This window comes from Pieris rapae, chromosome 16 (genome assembly GCF_905147795.1).
Source record: "Pieris rapae chromosome 16, ilPieRapa1.1, whole genome shotgun sequence".
In the NCBI taxonomy this organism is placed as follows: domain Eukaryota; kingdom Metazoa; phylum Arthropoda; class Insecta; order Lepidoptera; family Pieridae; genus Pieris; species Pieris rapae.
The window spans coordinates 2,168,204-2,190,248 of NC_059524.1; the positions used below are offsets into that span (position 1 = coordinate 2,168,204).

General features: G+C 31.9%; 1 protein-coding gene across 1 annotated transcript in view; it reads right to left on the minus strand.

The window, feature by feature from the left end:
* LOC111003218 overlaps positions 1–22,045 on the minus strand; it is a 220,476-nt gene that overhangs the window by 14,390 nt on the left and 184,041 nt on the right. The window contains exons 7-8 of the mRNA XM_022273619.2: positions 21,122–21,238; positions 17,591–17,768 (exon numbers count right to left, since the gene is read on the minus strand). Of these exons, the coding sequence (XP_022129311.1) occupies positions 17,591–17,768; positions 21,122–21,238 (295 nt within the window). The remainder of the gene's footprint in view (positions 1–17,590; positions 17,769–21,121; positions 21,239–22,045) is intronic.

Consider the following 22,045-nt stretch of genomic DNA (forward strand, 5'->3'; position numbering starts at 1 on the left):
TCAGCGTCGCATCTTAAATAAAAATGCATATAGATAAGGAAGTAATAAATTGCGGCACCTAAGGAAATCGTTTAAAATGAATTTCAGTTAATTAAATAAAATTTAATTGTCTGCCGTGGTCTACAATCGTTGAATTCTGACTTTATTATTATATTTAAAACATAACACGGCCAAACAAATAGAAGTAGTCGGCAATAAAGACAATATTTTTTTTAATTAAATAATGTTACAATTTTAAAAACCTTATAACGAGTATGATCTACTCTTGCTAAAATTAAATTTGATTAAAAAAGAATTTGAATTTGAATTTTTGAAACAATTGGTTGCACATGAAAGTAGCAAATGCATATTAAAGATATTTAAAAGTACAAGAAAAATTTTTTAAGTTATGTTTTAGATTATATAAAAAAAGACGACTGCTAAAATAATAATTTCCTCAAAACAATACCGAACTGCCAACAAATTCCGTAAGATAACAAATTAAGCAGCCATTGTTCTAAAACAACACTATTATTATTGGAAGCAAAGTCCCAACGATTGATTTCTTTGTCTTCAAACAAAATCCCAAGTCAACATCCATTAGTACCCAATTTAAAATTGAATTAAAAATAAATACATCCACCCCATCACGCGTGATTCAAGGCAACGGTAAAGGAAAATTTTACCCATTTTCCGAACCTGGGAGATTTACCCCAAATCGAATTCCGCTCCCAGGCCGGAATTGCTTCAATTTAACGGACGAATTTGTCTAATTCCAATTCTTATGCTGTGACAAATGTAGTGATTTTTATTCGGAGTACGTTTTCACTTCTTATTGCACTGTCGTGGATTAACTTTTGAATTGGAACGATTTTTTTCTCTGACTGGAAGAAGAGATTAAAAGATTACTCATATACGCCCAAACCCAATAATTGATACACAATCTCAGATTGAAAACAATCTGCGATCAGACCGTGACAGTCGATCCCAATAACCAAGGCCTACAAAGACAATCCATTTTTGGCGATGGATAGAATGCAATCTCTTCGCTCTTTACACTCATATTTGATTCAATATAAACCAAATAAAGTAAATAAAACTGTTCAAATAATATTAAAATATACATGTCTATGTTTAAAACATATCAAATAACTTTTAAATTATTTTAAAAACTGGTGTAAGATAACGGTTCAGCTGGTTCCACATAGTGGTTCCAAAAACGCTCCGTTTTGGAACGACGGAAATCGAGATGTTACGGATGGAATTTCTTTAAGGTTTTAATTTAAGTTTTCTTCTTTTTCTATTAATATATTTAATGAACTTATGTTTTCGGTTTCGTATATTTTGTTAAACAATGTAATCTGTTTTGGCTGATATATAAATGTTGTTTTTCTATTATATGTACATGTGTGTTTTTAAGATTACTTATAAATAAATTATAACAACCTCGCATGGAATATGTAGGTAATATTTTTTATTTTAATTGTGTAGTTTAAGCATATACCAAAGACAAACTTAAGTATAAATTTATTTAATTGATTTTTTAAAGCTGAAATAAACTAAAGCGTAAAGTTTAAACATAATTTCACCGCACAGATTTTGGGAAATCCATTCTAAGTTTTGTTCAAAGTAAATAGAGGTAATGTTAATACTGCATGCGATGGTTTGATAGCGCTGTGAGATTGATTTAATGGTTGGATTAAACTGCACTTTGCGAAATGAGTTTGATTTAGTATATTTAAAATCGAATATGGAATTACTATTTCTATATTAGTTTCGCTTGAACGCATCTTAGGAATTTATGTTTGAATACAAAAATAATTGCGTTAGTTATATATATAGTCCTTGTTTTATATAGTGGAAATTAATTTGCTCATCCACCAGCAACAGGGCCTTGGTTTTTAAAGTCTGGGTCATACCCAGTTAAACCACCTCGAGTAGTTCCTACGTACGCAATATACGAGTATATAGTCCTAGTATAAACCACGCCTTACAAAATATTGACATTGTTATCTCTAATAACAACGTCTATGGTGGGAGATTGTTGAAGAATTTACTACCGTGACTCTTGACCCAGTCAAATAGCTTAGCGTTGAACAACATAAAAAAAGTTGAACAATTATTTTTATATGCATTTGTCGCGCTCCTGATAAGATATTGTTCCATTAAAACAAATATAAACTATAAAGTATATTATACTGATCTCTCTGTTATACTGGTTAGTATCGGGATCGCACCTCTCGCTCGAATTCTTCACGATTACAAATATATGCTACTCCCTTGTAGCTAGATATCTCCATAACTTGTAATATTCGGTAGTGGGCTGATGATGTATAATATGCAGTCAGATACCTATCAGGTATCTGATCTGCTTCTTTAAAAATGTAATGATTAACTTAAAGTTATGTAAAAAATTGCGTTTCTTTTGTTCTCCATAGTTGTCATATTAGATGTGGTGTGCTTTATGCCTCTATGCCTCGAATAACATGTAAACCTCTAGGGCAAAGCTAGTACTAAAATAATTGTGTAACTATCTCATATTCCGTGCAGGTTCAGACAGTACCTAAAACTTCGTTCAGGCTAAGCTCACGCCAAACTTTAGTAGTTCTTCGTATAATCTCGGGATTCGAATATAGATCCTAAACTAAGAATTTACTGGCTGCATATAGTATGCCAAAGCGATATATAACTTTAAACGTAAAAAAGCTAAGTAAGCTTTATTTACAGGCTTAGTAAAACAGCAATAAGAATTCAAATTGAATCAAAAATTTATAATTTTGACAATGCATGACACTTCAAATATTTGAATGTCATGCATTGTTACATTATGTCATAATATACATATATTATGACAATGTAACATAAGTGTACAAGTACATACTTGTACACTTCAAAAAAGCTAGTTCTTAAATCGAGGGTGTTGAGAGTACAAGAAGTTAAATAAATAAAATAAAAATGTATTAATTACAGACAATGCTATAGTAAGACTTGGGCATTTTTTTAAGTAAAAAATACTTCCTCCATAACAATTATTTTGAAGAACGAGTAACTCGCGAACTTATTCAAAGTGGAGTATTTCCAACTGCCTTCCTATTGCTGGTTTCATTGCTATGTATAGATTCCAAATAACAAAAGAAAATCATTTCATCTTATGCAATAACTTTCACTCAACTGTGAGCTTGCATATTCGCATTGATATAGAATTCGCAGCACTTAACGAAATGAGAGCGCCGTGTCGCTTGGCTGATTGATCACTCCAATCGCTGTATAATAGTGTATGAGCGAATTGGATTTTTACAATATAAATAAGTTTTAGTCGATTTATTTTATTGCGATATTGAACCTTTTTATTCATAATACTGAAACTAGTTTGCAAGAAAGAACCGTAACGTGAAGTTTGAATTTAAGCGCAAATAGCGTGGCCACAGATAAGTAAATTGTGCAACTTCGGCAAATGCGCTCGAATATTACATAGATGTTATAACTATTTTGTTTTTTGATAGTCTGTGTATTAAACACCTCATAGAGTTTGACGTGCTTCATGCAATTGTATAAGACTATATAAAAGTATAAGAAATATTTGACACTACGTAAATTAAATATTATTTAAAAGATAAGTAAATTGTAATTTGCTATAGAAACCGTGCAACTTCGGCAAATGCGCCTGAATATTACATAGATCGTAAAACTATTTTGTTTTTAATACCCTGTATCCAACACCCCATAGAGTTTGACGTGCTTAATGCAAATGTATATATAAAACTATAAAAGGATAAGAAATATAGGACACTAACTAAATAAATAATTAATTGAAACTATTGGGAATGAAGATTTCATTATATTTTAAAGGCCAATAAAATTCAATACAAATGGAAAAGCATTATGTGAAAAGCAACGCTTAAAATAAATCCCGTTCAGTTGTTATTGGAAATAATGTCACTCACTTGCCTCACGCGTAAAACTAGATAAGTGTCAAATGATAGCCCGAAATTTGGGATGTAGGATATTTTAAAAATAGGAGATTCGGAAAATGTTTCCTCTAACTTGATATATGATTATATTTTATTTAATAAAATGGTTCGTTACATCTTGATCGAATATTTAAATGAGGTAAATATGATATCGTTACAATAGAAATTATATTTTTATTTTCGAGTTTAAACGTAAATTTCTTAATTGGTCTATACATTTTTTAAATACCTACACATACGCATACACTTGAGACAATAATCGTAGGCGGCGTGGGAAATATTAAATAAATATTATCTTATCTTGTTTGACCTTTCGCAAAAAAAGTGTTCGATTTTGTACTTATATTGTATGCACAACGATTAACTGTAAATGAAAACGGAAACTAAAAATTAAAAGCAAAACCTCCTTTCGATTCCATTCTAAACTGTAAATAAAAATAAACGTTCGAATTTCGAATTGCCAGCATTGTTGCAATAACCGATGAGAACTTGAACGAACAAATTTCCAAACGCTCATTTCGATAAATGGAATCGAAATATCGACGTAAATGACCCAAAACCGGGTTCATTATCATCCACATTGGATATTAATTCCCGCAGGATCTGATGTTAGGGCTCCGCCACGTGATACGTCATAGTTTGACAGCTCCAAGGAGAACTTTAGAAGCCATAGTTAAAGTTTAAGACGGAATTCTACGCGAGTTCCACATTCAAAATATCAGTCCTAATGCGTTCTAAGCTATTAAACGTAGATTTACTATATGAAATCCTTGTTTTGTTTTTATTATTATTGTGAATATTTATATTAATATTGATTATTTAGTGGGCTTTAAAAGATCGTGAATATCTTAAGCATATTGAAAAAACATATACCTCGCTAAAGCTTAGCTCTAGGTGAAGTTGAACTGTCTCTTTTCATCACAGAGTAAATTAACTTAGAGCAAAACAAACAAATGAACTGTCACTGTAAAACGTAGTCATAAATTTTATATAACTAACACGCCTTAGTGTGAATATGACAATTCAAGGTTTCGTCTAACTAAATTGTTTTTAATATCATATGCCTTCCAAGCCGATATAAAACTGATACGAGCATACACAGGTAAACTATAATGTTCTATGTATATATTCAATATACATAGAACATTATAGATTATTTATAAAGATTTTCTTATATACTGTAAAAAAATCGTTGTAATAATGGCGGACTCCTATTGAATTACCTATTTTTTTGTCCCACGAGACTAGAATTATCTAGAGAAGCCGTGAATAATATTAAAAAATATTTTATTTGAATTTGGAATATAGTATAATTTAAACCTGAATGTTCTGTGTTGAAATCACAGAACACAACCTTAAAACTATTATAATATCCCAGTAAACAGTTGTTAACCTGTGGCGGTTAATTGTCATTCCTTATTTGCGGTGACCCTTATAACGCTTTGATTGCTTGTGTCAGGTGGGACCGTTTACTGTCCCGTTGTCAATGCCCGTTACATTGAACGTTAATTTGGGCGATAATGATGTGAATTTGAATATCGATTTCCTATTGCGTTTTACTGACCCATATCAATTGTGACGTGAAAATTAATGGTTACGAGAACAATTAAATATAGACTATTATTTTAATACAACATCATTGACAAATTAATTAATGGGTAATCCAAAATTAATCGCCATAATCTATCACTTCACAGTTATAGTACAGTTCAATTGACTCAGTCAATTGAACCATATATATATCGCTTAGGCATTTTAGATAGCAACCTGCTACCCGATTACACCAGCAACCGCGGGGGACTACGGATGTGTTAATTGATGATGTTTGAGGGTAATTTTAAGCTCTTTTTTTTGTTTTCTACTACTCCTAAGCTGTATCGTTCAGGATATACCCACTTCAACTTGCAGCTGGTTTAACGAAGAGGTGGGGCGCACCAAAAAAATGGTTTTATTTATTTTTATAGAACGGTACAAGCGGGCAGAAGGCTCTGGTGTTAAGTGATACCGCCCTTGGTAATTCTTAATGCCAGGGGGAGCGCATGTGCGTTGCCGGCCTTTATTATTGTTTATTATAATAAATAAAAAAGAAAAATAACAATAATGTTCCATACCCAATTTTATAACCAATATAGAAATAAGCATTGTACAATTATTTTTCAGGCCGAGTCTTAGATGTGTGTATCAGTTTCTTGATCATTTGTTTTCTTTCATAAGATGCTGGGTTCCTCGCTATGTTTTCCTTCGCTGTATTATCGAGTGTTAAATGCGCATATATCAGTTTAAAGCCGGGATACGAATCTATAACCCCAGGGATGAGAGTCACTATCCACTGCTCAAAGATAACAACTACGTAGACATGTTGAATAAAAAAAAATATGTTTTTGAATATCTAAGAGACAGTCTTTAGTGAGTGTAAAATCCTAATAGGCTGGTAACGAACTTGCACTTCTGGCAGAGCCCATTAGCAGTATCGTTTAATCAGATGAGTCGAAATAAAGGTTGTATATGAAGAACCAATCTGCATCCGTTTCTTGAGACCACGTATATAACATTTTTTTAATTGCTAATATAAAGCTATCTATGGGTAGCATCAGTAGGGTATATTAATCCGTAAAATAAGACTTTAAGAGCTAATTACTTCAAGTGTTTTGTGCGCAGCGGAAAAATGTATGAAGATAGTCTCGGATGTTTGAGTTAGTCAGTTTGAAGCGTACGTTTATGAAACTTAACCTAATTATTCTTCATACAGTAACCTACTTTTAGGAATAAACGTTTATGACGGCTAAGGTATTGTTATATTTTCTACCTTATTTCTGTAGATGATTCATGTTTCAATCATATAACCGTTTACAGTTAATTTTAATACAAATTGTCTGAAATCGTGCGTTCATAATTAATTGAAGAGCGTGTAATGAAACATATGCCAATAAACCATTAAACAGTGACTTAGATAATGGAGTTGTAAGTTTATGAAACATCAATAGTTAATCTGTAGCACGTCAGCCACACAGAGTAACGTAGAGTGCTTGTAAATAATGACAATGCACAAAAAACTTGACGTTTACGTGCTTATAGGAATGATATGTCACATACAATATGTCATGTACGACGCCATCTTGCATAAATACGCGCTTCAGGGATTTTTTTAATTGCGAATATTTTGTTAGAAGTTTTAAAGCATTAAGAATAAAAAATTAAAAAAATTGTAATTAATAGATAGTATTTTACTACTTAATTTTTTATTTGAAGTTTAATTATAAAAGTAAACAAATTGTTTGACGAATATATAAATAACGAATTCGTTATAAACGTATATATTTAATAAAAATGACTTAAATTGTTTGCACGTCGAAATAAAAGACTGCCAATTTCCAAAGCGCCTCAAATTCCGAACACAAATATTTTTATTACGTCGTCTATCTTAAAGCTTTATCGCATGGATTCCTTCAAAATATTTATACGGGAAGGTTGTTTAAAATTAAAATAAATAACATTACAATTCTCGGTCGAAAGAAAACAATAACGGTTGGACGCGTTCACGCCTCGTACACGTAAAAAGAAAAATATAATGTTTTAGACACAATGCGAGGTTATACCGGCGTTTCAGAATCCAGGTATTTTTAGAAGTGTATTTTGCGTTTTCATGATTTATGTGTTTGTTAGCTATTTTATTACGGGAATCTAAGCAAATACTAACTAATAGTAGAACACAGCTATAATATTTATTATATATATATATATAATGTGTTTATATATATATATATATATAAACACATTATAAATTAATGTGTATGCCTAAAAATACAAGAAAATAAGACATCACAAATTTAACACACTTACACATTCACATCAATTACATTATAAATTTATCTTAATCTAGTTTTTAATTGGCCCAAAAAACTAATATTTATCTATAACAATTATTCATATATTTTTTCATTTTATTTTACAAGACTGCATTACTTACACTGATAACTTTTTTTTCTAATAAGTATTTATTACATCTTTCTTTTTTTTTGCGACTTAGGCGCAAACTAGCTGTGGTCTCTGGTAGAATGACCAGCGGTATGGGACAATCTGCTCTTCAGCATAATGATGAGCCAGGGCCAACTACAGCCACAGCACATACGCATTACACATATGAAACGAACTAAATGCGAAAAGGGATTTTTTTTATTTAATTTTTTTTTTTTGATATCTCACTTTAGTTTTTTTCTTTATTATTGTTATTTTGTGTGTTTTTGTTTGTATTAAATGTTATGTCTAACTCTGGTTAGAAATTTTAATAATCTAAGAGAGCTTTCAAGGCAGACCACAGTGATTTCAAATGTAACACGTTTAGATTATATATTTCTGTAAAATGAATAAGTATAAAGAATTCAGATATAAATTCTAAAATTCGTGGCTTTGCCCGCATGATTTATTATAGTCTTTGTCTTACATATAGCATACATTTTAAACTATGTAAATTGTTACAATAAATATATGTGCTACTTGATAACAAAGAGATATAATTTATTTTATGTACGCATCTCAAAAGGCTTACCCTATCCTTTCCTGACCCTCCACCAATTGTCTATGTATTGATACTACAATCATTTTTCAGTCAATCTATTGGAAAACTCTATAGTTTCTGAGTTTCCATATATAAAGCACACGCAACCTCATTTTAATAAATAAGTGAGATCATTCTGATAAAAAAGCAAAGGATTGGAACTTCCATCTGCCCTAGACAGTTTAATATTCATTTAAGCGGTTAGGTTTAAAGACATTTATTTTCAGAAAAGGCATTAGTGACTTACATGAGAACACTTATATACTAACGATACAATTTATCACGTCGTGGTGGTGGTACAACTTGGGAGCCACTCAATAGATGGTCTGTTATTCTTAATTTTATATTGCTAAGCTAACTGCATTTTTTATATTTTGTGGGATGTTATATACCGCAGCACTCCGCCAACGCTCAATGTTTTTTTGCGGTTCTGCAATGCGTGCGTGTAGGCTACTTCTAATTAATTTGCTATATTTGTTTTAAATATTGTAGTATTGTTTGATGATTTGCTTTTTTAAAAGAGTACCGAGAGTCTTTTTGGCGGCTTTTTCTCTCGGCCTACACCCTCTATCTTCTTCGATGAGTAGGGATGCCTACAAGTTCAAATTTAATGACGTGGAATAAGTAATACCTCGATGATCTTATGTTCCAAAATAAACGTATTTTTTTAATAGGCCACATCTCAACATCAGATGGGATTGTGGCCAGACGTCTCTCTAGTTCTATATTAAGGCATTTTTTACGATATCTTACAAATCACTTAAGTTTCATAATAACTCATCTCAATCATGACCTTGAGTTAAGTCAGTCTACAAGTTCTTGACAATAAAAAGGAAAAGGGAGGAGAAAACATAAAAACCTTTGTTTTGTAATTTAGTGGGCGTTGTACTCGCGACCATTAGTGTAATGGCGTTAATGGACTAGGCGTGCTCGAGTATCGATATAACTTGAATAATATTGTATTTCTGAAAATATTAATAAAAAAGTATACTTTTCACATATGATTTATTATTTTCAGGCTTTAGGTTCATGTGTATGTGCATGTGTGTCTGCGTGACATGATTAGTTTTCATGTATCGCATGAAATGTAATAATTATAGTTCCTGTGAAATTAGGTAGGGAGGACAATTAGATACTTGATACAGATAAATATATATTATAGAAAAGATATACATATGTGAAAATATCATGGGAGCTTGAAATGACAGCGCTAACCAGATCCATACAACTATAGCCCGCACTATTGCAGCACACAACTCCCAAGAACTGTTTGTATTGAAAAAGTCGCACCCGCCAAGCATTCCCAAAATATCAATATGTCAATTCTCACAGTTTAGTAATCTAATTCAGTCATTTTGTGCACATTTCCACAAACACAACCCGTTCAAAAAACTACTTCTAGGGACTTTTGCGATTTGTATTATGGTAATGTAAAATGTAAAAAATATAGCAGGTATCGCTAATAGAACGCCAATACCTGACAGCGTGTTTGATGTATTTTTCAAACGAATAAAAATAAAAGATCATCGATATACTATCGGTCCGCACTAAACAGATAAAAATATTTCGGCTTAAGTAAAATTCTGGGTGCAAAACGCGATAATTCCCATAATGAATATTTAGTCGTTCCGTTTTTTCAACTTTCCGCGTAAACTTCCGCAATTAATTCATTATTTTGCACTTTATAGTATCCCTAATCTGAATTAAGTGAAAAACCTTGTAGGCAAAATCCTTTTTTTAAGTAAAGGAAAGTTTAGAATATATTTATGATAAAGATTAAAGAATTTGCCCAACCTAACCCCGGGATAATATGAAATTAAAATTAGTTTTACGAAACTTTTATTACTTTATTCGCCTAGAGCAAATCACAGTGTTATTTCTAAATGTTTATTGTGTATCTAACCTCGTAATCGTATTGTTCAATAGAAACTAAAATTTGTATTGTAGGTTTAGTTTAGTTATTTTACTACAAGTGTCAAAATAAAACTAAAATAAATAAAAAAATTGGTTTCTCAATCTACAGCCCAACATTAATAGTGATTTGAATTATTAAACAATAAAATCATTCGACTAAGGGCCTGTTTCACAATGTCCGGATAAGTTCCAAATAAGCTATTTGTTACTTATTGGTAGGATAAACAGTATTTTTGCGTTTCACGACTGTCAGATAGCGCTATACGTCATGAAATGCGAAGTATCTTATTCGGAACTTTTATCTTTCGAATAATTTATGTGTTGCATAGCTATTTGGCACTTTATCCATACATTGTGAAACAGGCCCTTAATGTTGTTATTCATGAAATATACTTATCTTTTTAAGAAAATACATATTAAAGCTGTATAATATAACGCTTCGCACTACTGGTGCTTATATAAGCACATTAAATAGAATTCCAGAGTCAGCAATGCAAAATTGATACTATTAGCCCGTCACCTCTAAACATTCCGAACTAGTGAACAGAGTTTGACCAGAATCGCAATGTGTACACAGAATTCACATTCGGTTCTCTTTGCTTTAACTGATTTCAATGATATTCATCGTGTATATTCAGTTCTAGTAGCTCCTATTAATATTAATTTTAAATGATTTCTACATACACATCTCGATATACAAAATGTAAACATGTACATATAGTATTTCCTATTTAGAATACAATGATTATGAAGTGATGGAGAACATAATTTTTACGTTTTATTTTTGCTTTTATTTGTAGAAAATTTAAGATACAATTACAAAATAAGTGTTCCCAGGATAACGTTGTCAAAAAAAGTCTACTACTAAGCTAAATTGGCTAATTAATCACCACTCATTAAATTATTACTAGATTTCATTAATTAATTATTATTATTTCTTAGCGATTACATAAATGTATGTATATATAAATTTTATTCTTTTCAGGTGACTAAAGTCATAAAACTTTCCCAAAACTAATTTTAAATCAAATTATGCTCGAATTATATGAGACACTTTATTTAATCTTGATATTAAATAGTTTTTTAAAACTTTCCATTTCTTTTCTTCGAAATAATGTTTAAATTTTGTTGAAGAACGTTTTAAACTATTATAACTGGTATGGTTATAAATACTGTTACACAAAAACGTTTCTTTAGAAAAAAAAATTTGGCTGACACTTTAATAAATATGTGGGTAGGTAATTATTTTAAAGTTAGGAATCTTTAAGACCAATCTGAGCAGAACAAATGCTCGTAGTGGGGTCGAATGAATCTGTGCTATTGTCAGTGACAGGGAACTGGAGACACTGGACAATTCTGTTGGAGTATTCAGTGACATTCTGGTAGTGAAAGAAAATTTAGAATCAATTGAAAAAAAATCTGTCGACGGTCATAACTGTACTTCCTTACCTATATGTATAAAGTTATTAAGAGTTTGATAATTGTGGTGATGAGGCGTTGGACTGAGGTCTAATAGATTGTGATTATAAGTTAGATCGTAGCCCCGAACCGGCTACTCATTATAATTTAATCTAAATTAAACATTGTATGATAATTATAAATGTCTTTTGTGACACTCTATCTCACATGACGCCCACCAATCCCGATAATGATGATGTCGTTTCGATGAAGTAACGAATTCTCTTATATATAAATAGGCTGTATCATACATATACAGAAGGCTGATAGCGCCCTCTCTAATGGCACCCCCAAAGCAGTGAGATTATTCCATATAGTTAAACCTGAGCTAATGTTGGGTTTTTTTAATGTTGCTGTTTAGAATTAAAAGCTATTTAGAGTGGCTTCAGCGCGAGACTATCATCCCTGATGTCGTAGGTTCGATCCCCGGCTTTGCACCAATGAACTTTCTTTCTGTGTGCGCATTTAACATTCGCTCGAAAGGTGAAGGAAAACATCGTGAGGAAACCGACTCAAACCAGAAAAGTCGATGGGGTAAAATGCTGCCACCTACTTACTTATAAGACAAATCAGATCATGAAACAGATACATAAGTTTGAGGCCCAGACCTAAATAGGTTGTAGCGCCACTGTTTTATTTATTTTTATTTAGAATATTTTTTTCTTTTATTTTTAACATAAATTTAATTTTTAACTTACATTTATACTTTTATATTTTGAGGATAATTTTCCCAATTTCAGTTTAATTAAAGATTGGCATAAATATTTTATTCGATTTATTAAACATAAATTCACCTCGTTCATTATAAACTGATCAGACTAATTATAACTTATTTAAACTAATTTAATTAGGGTCCCTCAAGTAAACAGCGTACCAATTCTTAAAAAGCCGGCAACGCACTGGCGAGCCCCATCGCATTGAGATAGTCCATGACTATAATTTAAAAACGCATTTTGAAGTATGAATCAAATATCTTTTACTAGGTAGACCAAAAACCAATATCTCCTCGTAACGTCACGAATAACTAAATAACTAATTAGAAAAATACAACATATATGTCCTTCCACATGAATGGTATTTTTGTATTCGCCTTCATAACAATATGACTTTATCAACCATATATGGTAATCAGTCATCTTAACACAGAAGCACCTAGATTAGGTAAACCTAAGACAAACTATGAGAAAGTTGTGCATCAAACAATGCAAGCCCGCATGATATTATATTTCTAAAGCGCATTAAACAAAGTTGCGTTGAGTTGGTGTCGGAGTTGAGTACTAATTAAATTGTTTATAGCACTCGCAATAGTTCGGACCAAACAACCGGCTTGGAGACGCTCCCCGTTAGCTGTTTCGTGCATATTGAGGCAATCTTGTACAACTTCAAGTACAGAATGTATGCATTAATAATTTAGTAGTTTCGAGGAAGAAATTGGTTCTAAATATCTTGTCGGTAGGACGCAAACATGTGTATGTTTTTTTATTGACCACCAGTAAGGTGATTCGACCTTGCCGTCAAATTTCTATGTCATATAAAACATGATTTTTTATCATGCATCTATTTTTTAGTTTTTAAAGTTTTTTTAATTATTTTACATAATATGTATTTGCATGTGTATGCATATAATTAGCATAATAAAACAAAAATGTCTAATTAATTCTATGTAAAAAATATAACGTAACGTAACGAATGTGGTTACTGACTACCATACTACAAACTAAAGACTGGTGGAATTTTATGGAAGAAAAAAAGCTATTTAAATCTGAGATTCTGTTTTTAAACTTCGAGAAGTTTCAGTTCAAAAAGAAATTGAAAAACATGAAGGAGACTACATAAAACCTAAACCACATAGGTTTGTTGCGCAACCGCTTTGATACAAATCACAACATTAACATTTAGTCCGTAGGACACATATGCACCAAAATTATTAAGACAATAGCACCCTGACAAGGAATTAACATAGACTGATGAAACAATCACACGCTTGTTCCAATTTGACACTAAACGTAAGCCGAAACGTCAAAGGGCAGGAAGCCGGGCACATTCACAATGTATTTACTCGATGCAATGCTGAACAAACATCGTCTACATACACTAAACATTACCTCTGCCCACTCGCCCGGAATATTTAGAGACAAACATGTGTAGGCTGAATCTGAATAAATATGAATGCTTATGGTTGATTTTGTTTCTTTTGTCAACAGAAAAAGCTTGCTTTATTATGTAATATATAGTACTAAAACTTAATGATCCTGTCATAATGTTTTAGCAGTGTTCTCAATTCAAACCATTTATTCATTTAATAATTGTTATATATTGATATAATCAATATATAACAATTATAATTTTCTTAAATTTGAAAATTATAATATTCATTGGAATATTAAGCTCACCTGGGTTCGAATATGATTTTGACCCATTCGGTGTCAAAAGGTACGTGGAGTTCTATTTCTATAAGGCTTTTTAGGGAAATATCAAAAAGGTTAGTTGACATCACAAAAGACCGAAGAGCTGCCAGCTACCTCGGTTAAAGAATTAGTCTATCTATTTAAAGGGGGAACTGCTATCTTCGAAATCTTGCCTAAATCGACTTTTCTATATATATTAAATTATGTTAGCTGTAGGATTACTTTAATTTATTATTTACAATAATATAAGTAGTATAATTTGACTTAGGGTCATTCGAGGAAGGAGCGTACTAATTCTTTAAAGGCCGGCAACACACTCGTCCATGTCCATGAGAGAGTCAATGGATATAATTTAATACCAGGTTAACTTCCTACCCGTTCATCACCTGTTCTATAAAAAAATAGGAATTAAATACTTCTTCAATATTGTCTAACTATAAGACACCTTCACTTAGTGAAATTAAATCGCTTACTAAAATCTGAATCAAATATCTTTTACTCATATAGACATAGTAGTTATGAAGGTCAAATTATAAAATAAATTATCTTGTCAGATCTCTAATAAAATAGCGCTACTCGCTATTACGTAAAAGATATTATAATTATTTCTGATTAGGATATGGCTGAATAAAACTAATGAAAGAACAGATTATGCCGTTGGAGTGTAATCAAATCAAATCAAATCAAAAATCATTTATTCATATAGGTAACATAATGTACACTTATGAACGTCAAAAAAAGAAATATACATTAAATTATTCTAATTTTACATTAACAGACAGTTCTCAAATCAAGGCCGTAGAACGTGTTTTTTTTACACAATGTTTGTAAGGAGCTGCAACCATTACACCATGTTCCATATCACATCTTGAGTAATAAAGAAAAATAAAATAAATAGGAAACAGTTTAATATGGGCTTTGACTGTATTGAAATTTAATTGGCGCATATAATCCATAAAAATTCCGGTCCAGACTTAAGAAATCCTAAAGAAAGTTCACTTCGCTAATTACCGATTTGAAATATATGGATAATTCAGCTTTCATGGTGGTTAGAGATTTTCCTTTATATTTATTTAGTTGCCAAGTTGCATTTCAACCCAAAACTTCTCAAGGTAAATTGCACTGCAAGTCAGTAGCGCAAATATTTGAATTGTAGAGTGGAATTGGTTTACTTTCAGCGATTCAAAGGCAATTTTTACATGCAAATATAAAAATCCGCTGCATCTAAATTAATTTCTACGGGGAAAAATATAAACTATCCACTAATAGCCAATAGCTTTACGTATACAAAGTATGTGTAATGTAAAATAATATTTTCGTTAGACACATCTTCCTGACGTTACATTTGTGCCGGACACCGTCGACTTTTTACATGTCGGTTTCCTAACGATGTTTTCCTTCACCGTACGAGCAAGTGTAAAATGTCCACATAGACAGAAAGTCCAGTGGCCGGGGATCGGACCTGGAAGTTGAAACGGTGTCCACAGGGATGACAGTTGTACGTTACTATGCCAATAATACCATTATATTCTTATTCATAAATTATAAGGTCTATAAATTAATTCCAAGGTTGTCACAGTCAAGTTCAAAGTCAAGACAAAACTTTTTAATCGCGTCTCTTCCTAATATAATAATTCAGAGGTCCTTCTATTATAACCCTCATATATTATAAGGTGCAGGTGATGAAATTCACTAAACGATTGCAGAAAAGCACTCGAAAGGTCGACTTACAAAATAATATAATTGTTCATAACTGTAACAGATGTTTTATGAGTAATATCAATGAAAATGTTAGTTTATGTTAAGCTTTCACGTCTAAACGGTTAGAATAGATGGGAAATGTGCTTTAAGAATGGAGTTTTATTTAGCATTGTCTAGATCCCTAAAAATTACTGCCTAAGTTAAAAAAAGTCTGAAATTTTTATTCATATTTATTATATATAAAAATATATATATATATAATATAATAAATATATAGATTCTAAAGCAATGTGTATGCCTTAAAAGTACAAGAAAATATGACATCACAAATTTAACACACTTACACATACACATCACACATTAGAACATAAGCAATATATCAAACGAACTAAAGAAACGAAAAATATAAAACATAAAGTATATAATGTATTGACGAATATAATATCTTGAAAAATAATGCCGCAAGAGACACAATAATGAACAAATATACTTTCACTGTTCGCTTTATTCACTGGTATTTTCTTTGATATGTATTGCTATTTTCTGACTTGATGTTGCATAAAGCAGCTAACGATGTATAAAATTCATTAATAGAGCGTGTATAATATAATAGACGCCAGGGAAGGGATGTTCCTAGTGTAAAGTTAATTGACAATGGAGACTCAAGGGGACACAGCTCAGAATGCCCTAATGGAAGATTAATAATTATGTATGCAATAAAGAGTGTGACTCGGCGACATGAATCCTGAATTAATTAATAACAGATTACTTTCAGAGTTGACTACAGGTAGGAGAGGCACCGCAAGATGATATAAGTTGATATAGTTTTTTAATGAACGACTCTGAGTGCTGGTGATAGCGAGTATATATAGTTACGAAATCGTATACTTTTGGCAACCAGCTATATAATCGTCGTACATTATCATGTTATTAAGCCACGCCAATACGAGGCGCTGCCGCTTTGTTGTCTAGAAACGATCTACGTTGTATACTTAGGGCCTGTTTCACAATGTCCGGATAAGTTCCAAATAAGCTATTTGTTACTTATTTGTAGGATAAACAGTATTTTTGCGTTTCACGACTGTCAGATAGCGCTATTCGTCATGAAATGCCAAGTATCTTATTGGGAACTTTTATCTTTAGAATAATTTATGTGTTGCATAGCTATTTGGCACTTTATCCATACATTGTGAAACAGGCCCTTAGATACGTTAAATGAAAGAAACATTTATACTATCGTAAATAATAATCAGTGAAAGAAAGAAGATCCTCCAACCTATAGGCTGAATCCTTCATCAGTCTAACCTCCGGGCCAAGCCAGGCTGAATTGGAGAATTTGTTAACTGTGTTAGCGCGTTTCAGGGTATGACGTCATCCCAGTGATTGTAGCTGTATTGCAGGTGCATACACCATAACTTTACTTCCCTTTATAAGTCGAGGTAAAGAGTAAGACTATTCTTAGTATAGCAACATATATTGAATGTTATAGTCTATAGTCTCCCTAAAATAACGACCTGAAAAATCCAACGAATTCAGTTCGATCTTCTTTACTAAGATCATCTTAACTTGCAAGTTACATAATGATTTTATTCCTAGTTACTTACCAGAACAGCGGTCTCTGGTGCCAAGCACAGAGGCGATCTGTGGCCGTTCCTCGTTGATGACCAACTCAGCCCTCTCGTTGTATACCGAGTGGACCGTGGAAACACAGGTCAGTCTTAACTGGCCACGTTCGAAGCTCTCTGGTCTCACCAGAAACGAAAGCTGGCTGATTGAGGCCACCTGTGAATCAAAAAAATAAATGTAACAATTTTAAAGTTTCAATGGTGAATATTCTTAATTTAAAACATTAGCGCCCTAGACCTGTACATATATTATCAATATTTATACAATAATATCAATCAAGTCTGCCTAAACATGTATTCACTGTCAACTAACAATGTTATTTGTTAATACTTCTTAATGTTCCTATATAATTTTGACTTCGGTGTTACAAGATGACCCGTCAAACTTTGTACTGCCTAACATTAAATGTGAGTTGTGTGTAACACCTTTGATTACCTGAACTTAATTTATTATTTCATAAAAGTTATAGATTCAATATAAAGTATATAATAATTTACTTCTTTATTACGATAATGATACAAAAAGAAATAAGCATCTGTACACACGCATAAATATTTAAATTCTTTATTAAATTTAAAATACGCCGTTATTTAAATATTCTGTATTTATCTTGTTGATACGAAGCCTTTACTGTTGTTTTTAATTTAGGGTTTGTTTACCGTATCGAGGGGATGTACATCAAATGTTTGACAGTTACTAAACCCATGAACAAATTTAATTTTTTCAATGTTTTCTATGTCATTCGGAGGCTAACAAATAAAAAAACATATATTCCGTCCAGCGTTCTCAATATATGTCTTCTTTGTTTTATATATTAAGAAGTACCTTCAATATAATAATATTTTGATTTCAATTCTACGAAGTTGTAAGGAAGTATAATTTCTAGCATCATAGGATTTATATATTATTGTATTGTTTGGCATCAAACCCAATCACTGAATAATTTATTTGTTTACCAATTAATTACTCAAATCGACATTTTCTCGTTACTCATCCCAACTTTAATTTTAAAATGGTTCAGTTGAACAATTCCAGTGTCCATTGTCTATTCTCTAAGCTTACACCATAACGACCGAATTAATGTCCCTCAAATCATGGTAGTGTTTTATAAGATATTTCTCAAACGGCGGTTGCCTGTAAGAAAAACGTTAATTTCATCAGCATCACCAACATGGCTGGTGTAGCACGGTCCGAATCACAAGACACTTTCTTTTGCGAACTGGTGAACCGTGGAGACGTCTCCCTGAGAGATACGACTTTCAATTGTTCAAATAATAATATTTTACGATCATAGCATAGCATATTCTCCAGTCAGAATAGCGTGCAAATTTGTCTTAAAAGGAATTTTACTTAGATGTTCGATACATTAATTAGTCAATTCTTATTTTATTTGTAGTGATAAAATATCACATAGTTAATATATTTTATTAAATTATCAAATTAATATTAATTATAATGTTTCCCGCAAATAATCATTAATGGAATCCTATTTTTTTCAAATGTAGTACATTAATTCGTTTCAAAACTCTAGTAGAAAGTCTTTTAATATTTTTGGTAAATTATCATAAACCTTGTTTGCCATACAAAAGGTGTATGCTACACGATTACAGATTATATTGGCACAGCCATTTCCTCTCCATTCTCTCCTAATTCTCCTTTAAAGGCCGGCAACGCATCCACTATAAATAGGGCCATAGGCTGCAACGATGTCTCTTTGGGCGTCCCGTAGGCTCGTTTTTCCCACTATATAAAAAAGCAATATGGCCAGCCATTGCCCTTATTAAATTTTTATCTCTAATTGCCTAAGGCAAAAAAATTATTTCTTAAAATATTATTATGATCTTTGTTGTCTTTTCTTATTGTTGTTATCCCTACTTAATTAGCTTAAGAAGGAACAAAACAAAATATTTTTTGTCAATAAACAAATATTTATGTAAGATAATTATGAACTCTGGCAGCAGCAGTAAAAATACAGGCCCTTGTTAGACCCCAGTGGAGAAGACAGAGAGATGTAATGATATATTCAATAAATTAAGGGATATTATTGAATAATATTGACCAACGGAAACTTGAAATTCAAACGTTCGTACAAATAATGAAAGCCCAGATATTATTTAACACAAACAATTCGTGTTATTGTTATTTTGAAGTTCACGTTGCGTAGTTCCAATAGTGGATATTGAAATTCCAGTTTGCGTATTGATAATACGCCATCTCGTAATTTATTAAAGTAATGGTTTTCGAGTAGGAAATTTAAACTGTACACTAAAAGGTATAAGCTAAGGAGATACCGTGCATTTTTCCGTGTTCACAATATGCATGGCATGCAACTCTCATCCTTGAGTTCATAGGTTCGATCCCCGGCACCAAAGGACTTTCTGTCTGACCGAAAATTTTCTTGCGTTTGGTAAATTTCCACGTGTAACAAGAGTTTTAGATTTGCCGCCATTTTACAAAAACAAATGACAAATAAATGCAATATATTACATAATATTACCAAAGAGTTCTACAATTGAAATTCAAAAAAGTTTTCATTAGCAATGTTTATAACTGGCAAGTTCAGTGCCAGTTTTTCAATTTTTTTTTCAGTGTTCCCTACGCATAATATGTAATTATAGTCAGCATTACATAAGGCATTGAATACACTTCGTATTCAGTCTAACATCACATTCAGGTTGCTATTTAGGCTTGCGGAGGTTCAGCAGGTCATCAGGTATGGTTGCAATACCATCATTCGGAAAAGGTGGCATCCATGAAGCATCGTGTTCGGTATTGCATCAATGATAAGAGTAGTTATCAAAAAGATAACATTAAACGCTATCCATGCCCAATATAGCAGCATAATAGAATATAGCAGGTTTTTATGTTGTTTTCTTACATAGTTAGAGTGTGAGAAACCAAATTGTTTCTAACTCTCACTCTAACTATTAAAGGATGTAATCTGAGATAAATAAGTATTTGCCAATTATTATAAAGGGTAGGATTATTCATATCCATTAAATGAATTATATTAATAATCCTACTAAAACTAAAAAAAATGAGTGGTGCTGTAACCTATTAGGTCTTGGCCTCAGATTTTTGAATCTGTTTCATGATCATTTTTTAATCTAATAGGCAAGTAGGTGATCAGCCTCCAGTGCCTGACAAACGACGTTGACTTTTTGGGTCTAAGACATGTCTGTTTCCTCACGATGTTTTCCTTCACCGTTCGAGCAAATGTTATATGCGGACACAGAAAGTCCATTGGTCTCTCAAGCCGGGGATCGAACCAAGGACCTCAGGTATGAGACTCACACGCTAAAGCCACTAGACCAACGCTGCTCAAACAAAACCTAAGTTACATATAAATAACTTTATATGTCAATAAAGTATACTCGTATAACTGATCCAGCCTACGTACTGATCCCAGGCGGTTTAACTAATTCAAATTCCAATAATTTATACAAAACCTAAATATTATATATGGCCCTAGGTGATTACTCTAATAAATAATTAGGGTCAAATCATACCTTATTTGACGACTCCCTCGTACTGGTTGGTATTGGATCAGTGACATCTTCATCAAGGCTATCTTGTTTCGATGTTGGGAACACCACTGTATCTTGACTTGGAAGAACTTCTCCATCCTGAAAACCAATTTTACTACATATGATCTGTGCTTCACAAGACTTCAGTTCCTCCTATAGGTGTTTAAAAATTCTTTCCAATAATTATGAATCAATTCTCATTTTATCTTAGGTAATCGTTTAATCAAATTCGCGTTTCTGTCCTAAAGTAATCGAATAAATCAATTTATATAAAGTATGATTGAATCAATTATTAAGTTATCGCCAGTCGAACCACTTTCTTTAGTTCATAATTCAATGTTCGAGGCGTGTGCTAAATAAGTTCTTTAAAATATGAAAATACAAAAGAAATATTTAAAAAAGGAAAGCGTAAAAATTTACTGATGAATATAAAATGATTATTTAGTTAAACCCAAGCAGTGGGGTCATGACTCCCATAGATCTGTGGCCTGGACACGTGAACTTAGACTGTACCCCTCCTCAGACATTAAATTATGATTTTAGATTAATGGAGGACATATTAATTATAATTCTACATCACAACACAAAATTTCATGGCAATCGAACTTATCAAAATTGCGTTTGAGAGTAATTAAAGAGTAATATTATCTAATTCACTGGTATAACATATTTTATGTATATATAATATATATACTTATATCGTAAACAGGAAATTTTTGTATGTATTAACAATTAAACGCTAAACTGGAGCTAAAATAAATTTACTGTGTCTGGATAATATAAGCTCTTTTCGAATGTAAATTATTAAAAAGTTTGATCCATCGAAGCCCGGAAATGCCGTTAAGTACTCAGTTTGCGTTGTGTTTTTTGATGTAAATCAGAACGAACAAGATTTTTTGACAACGT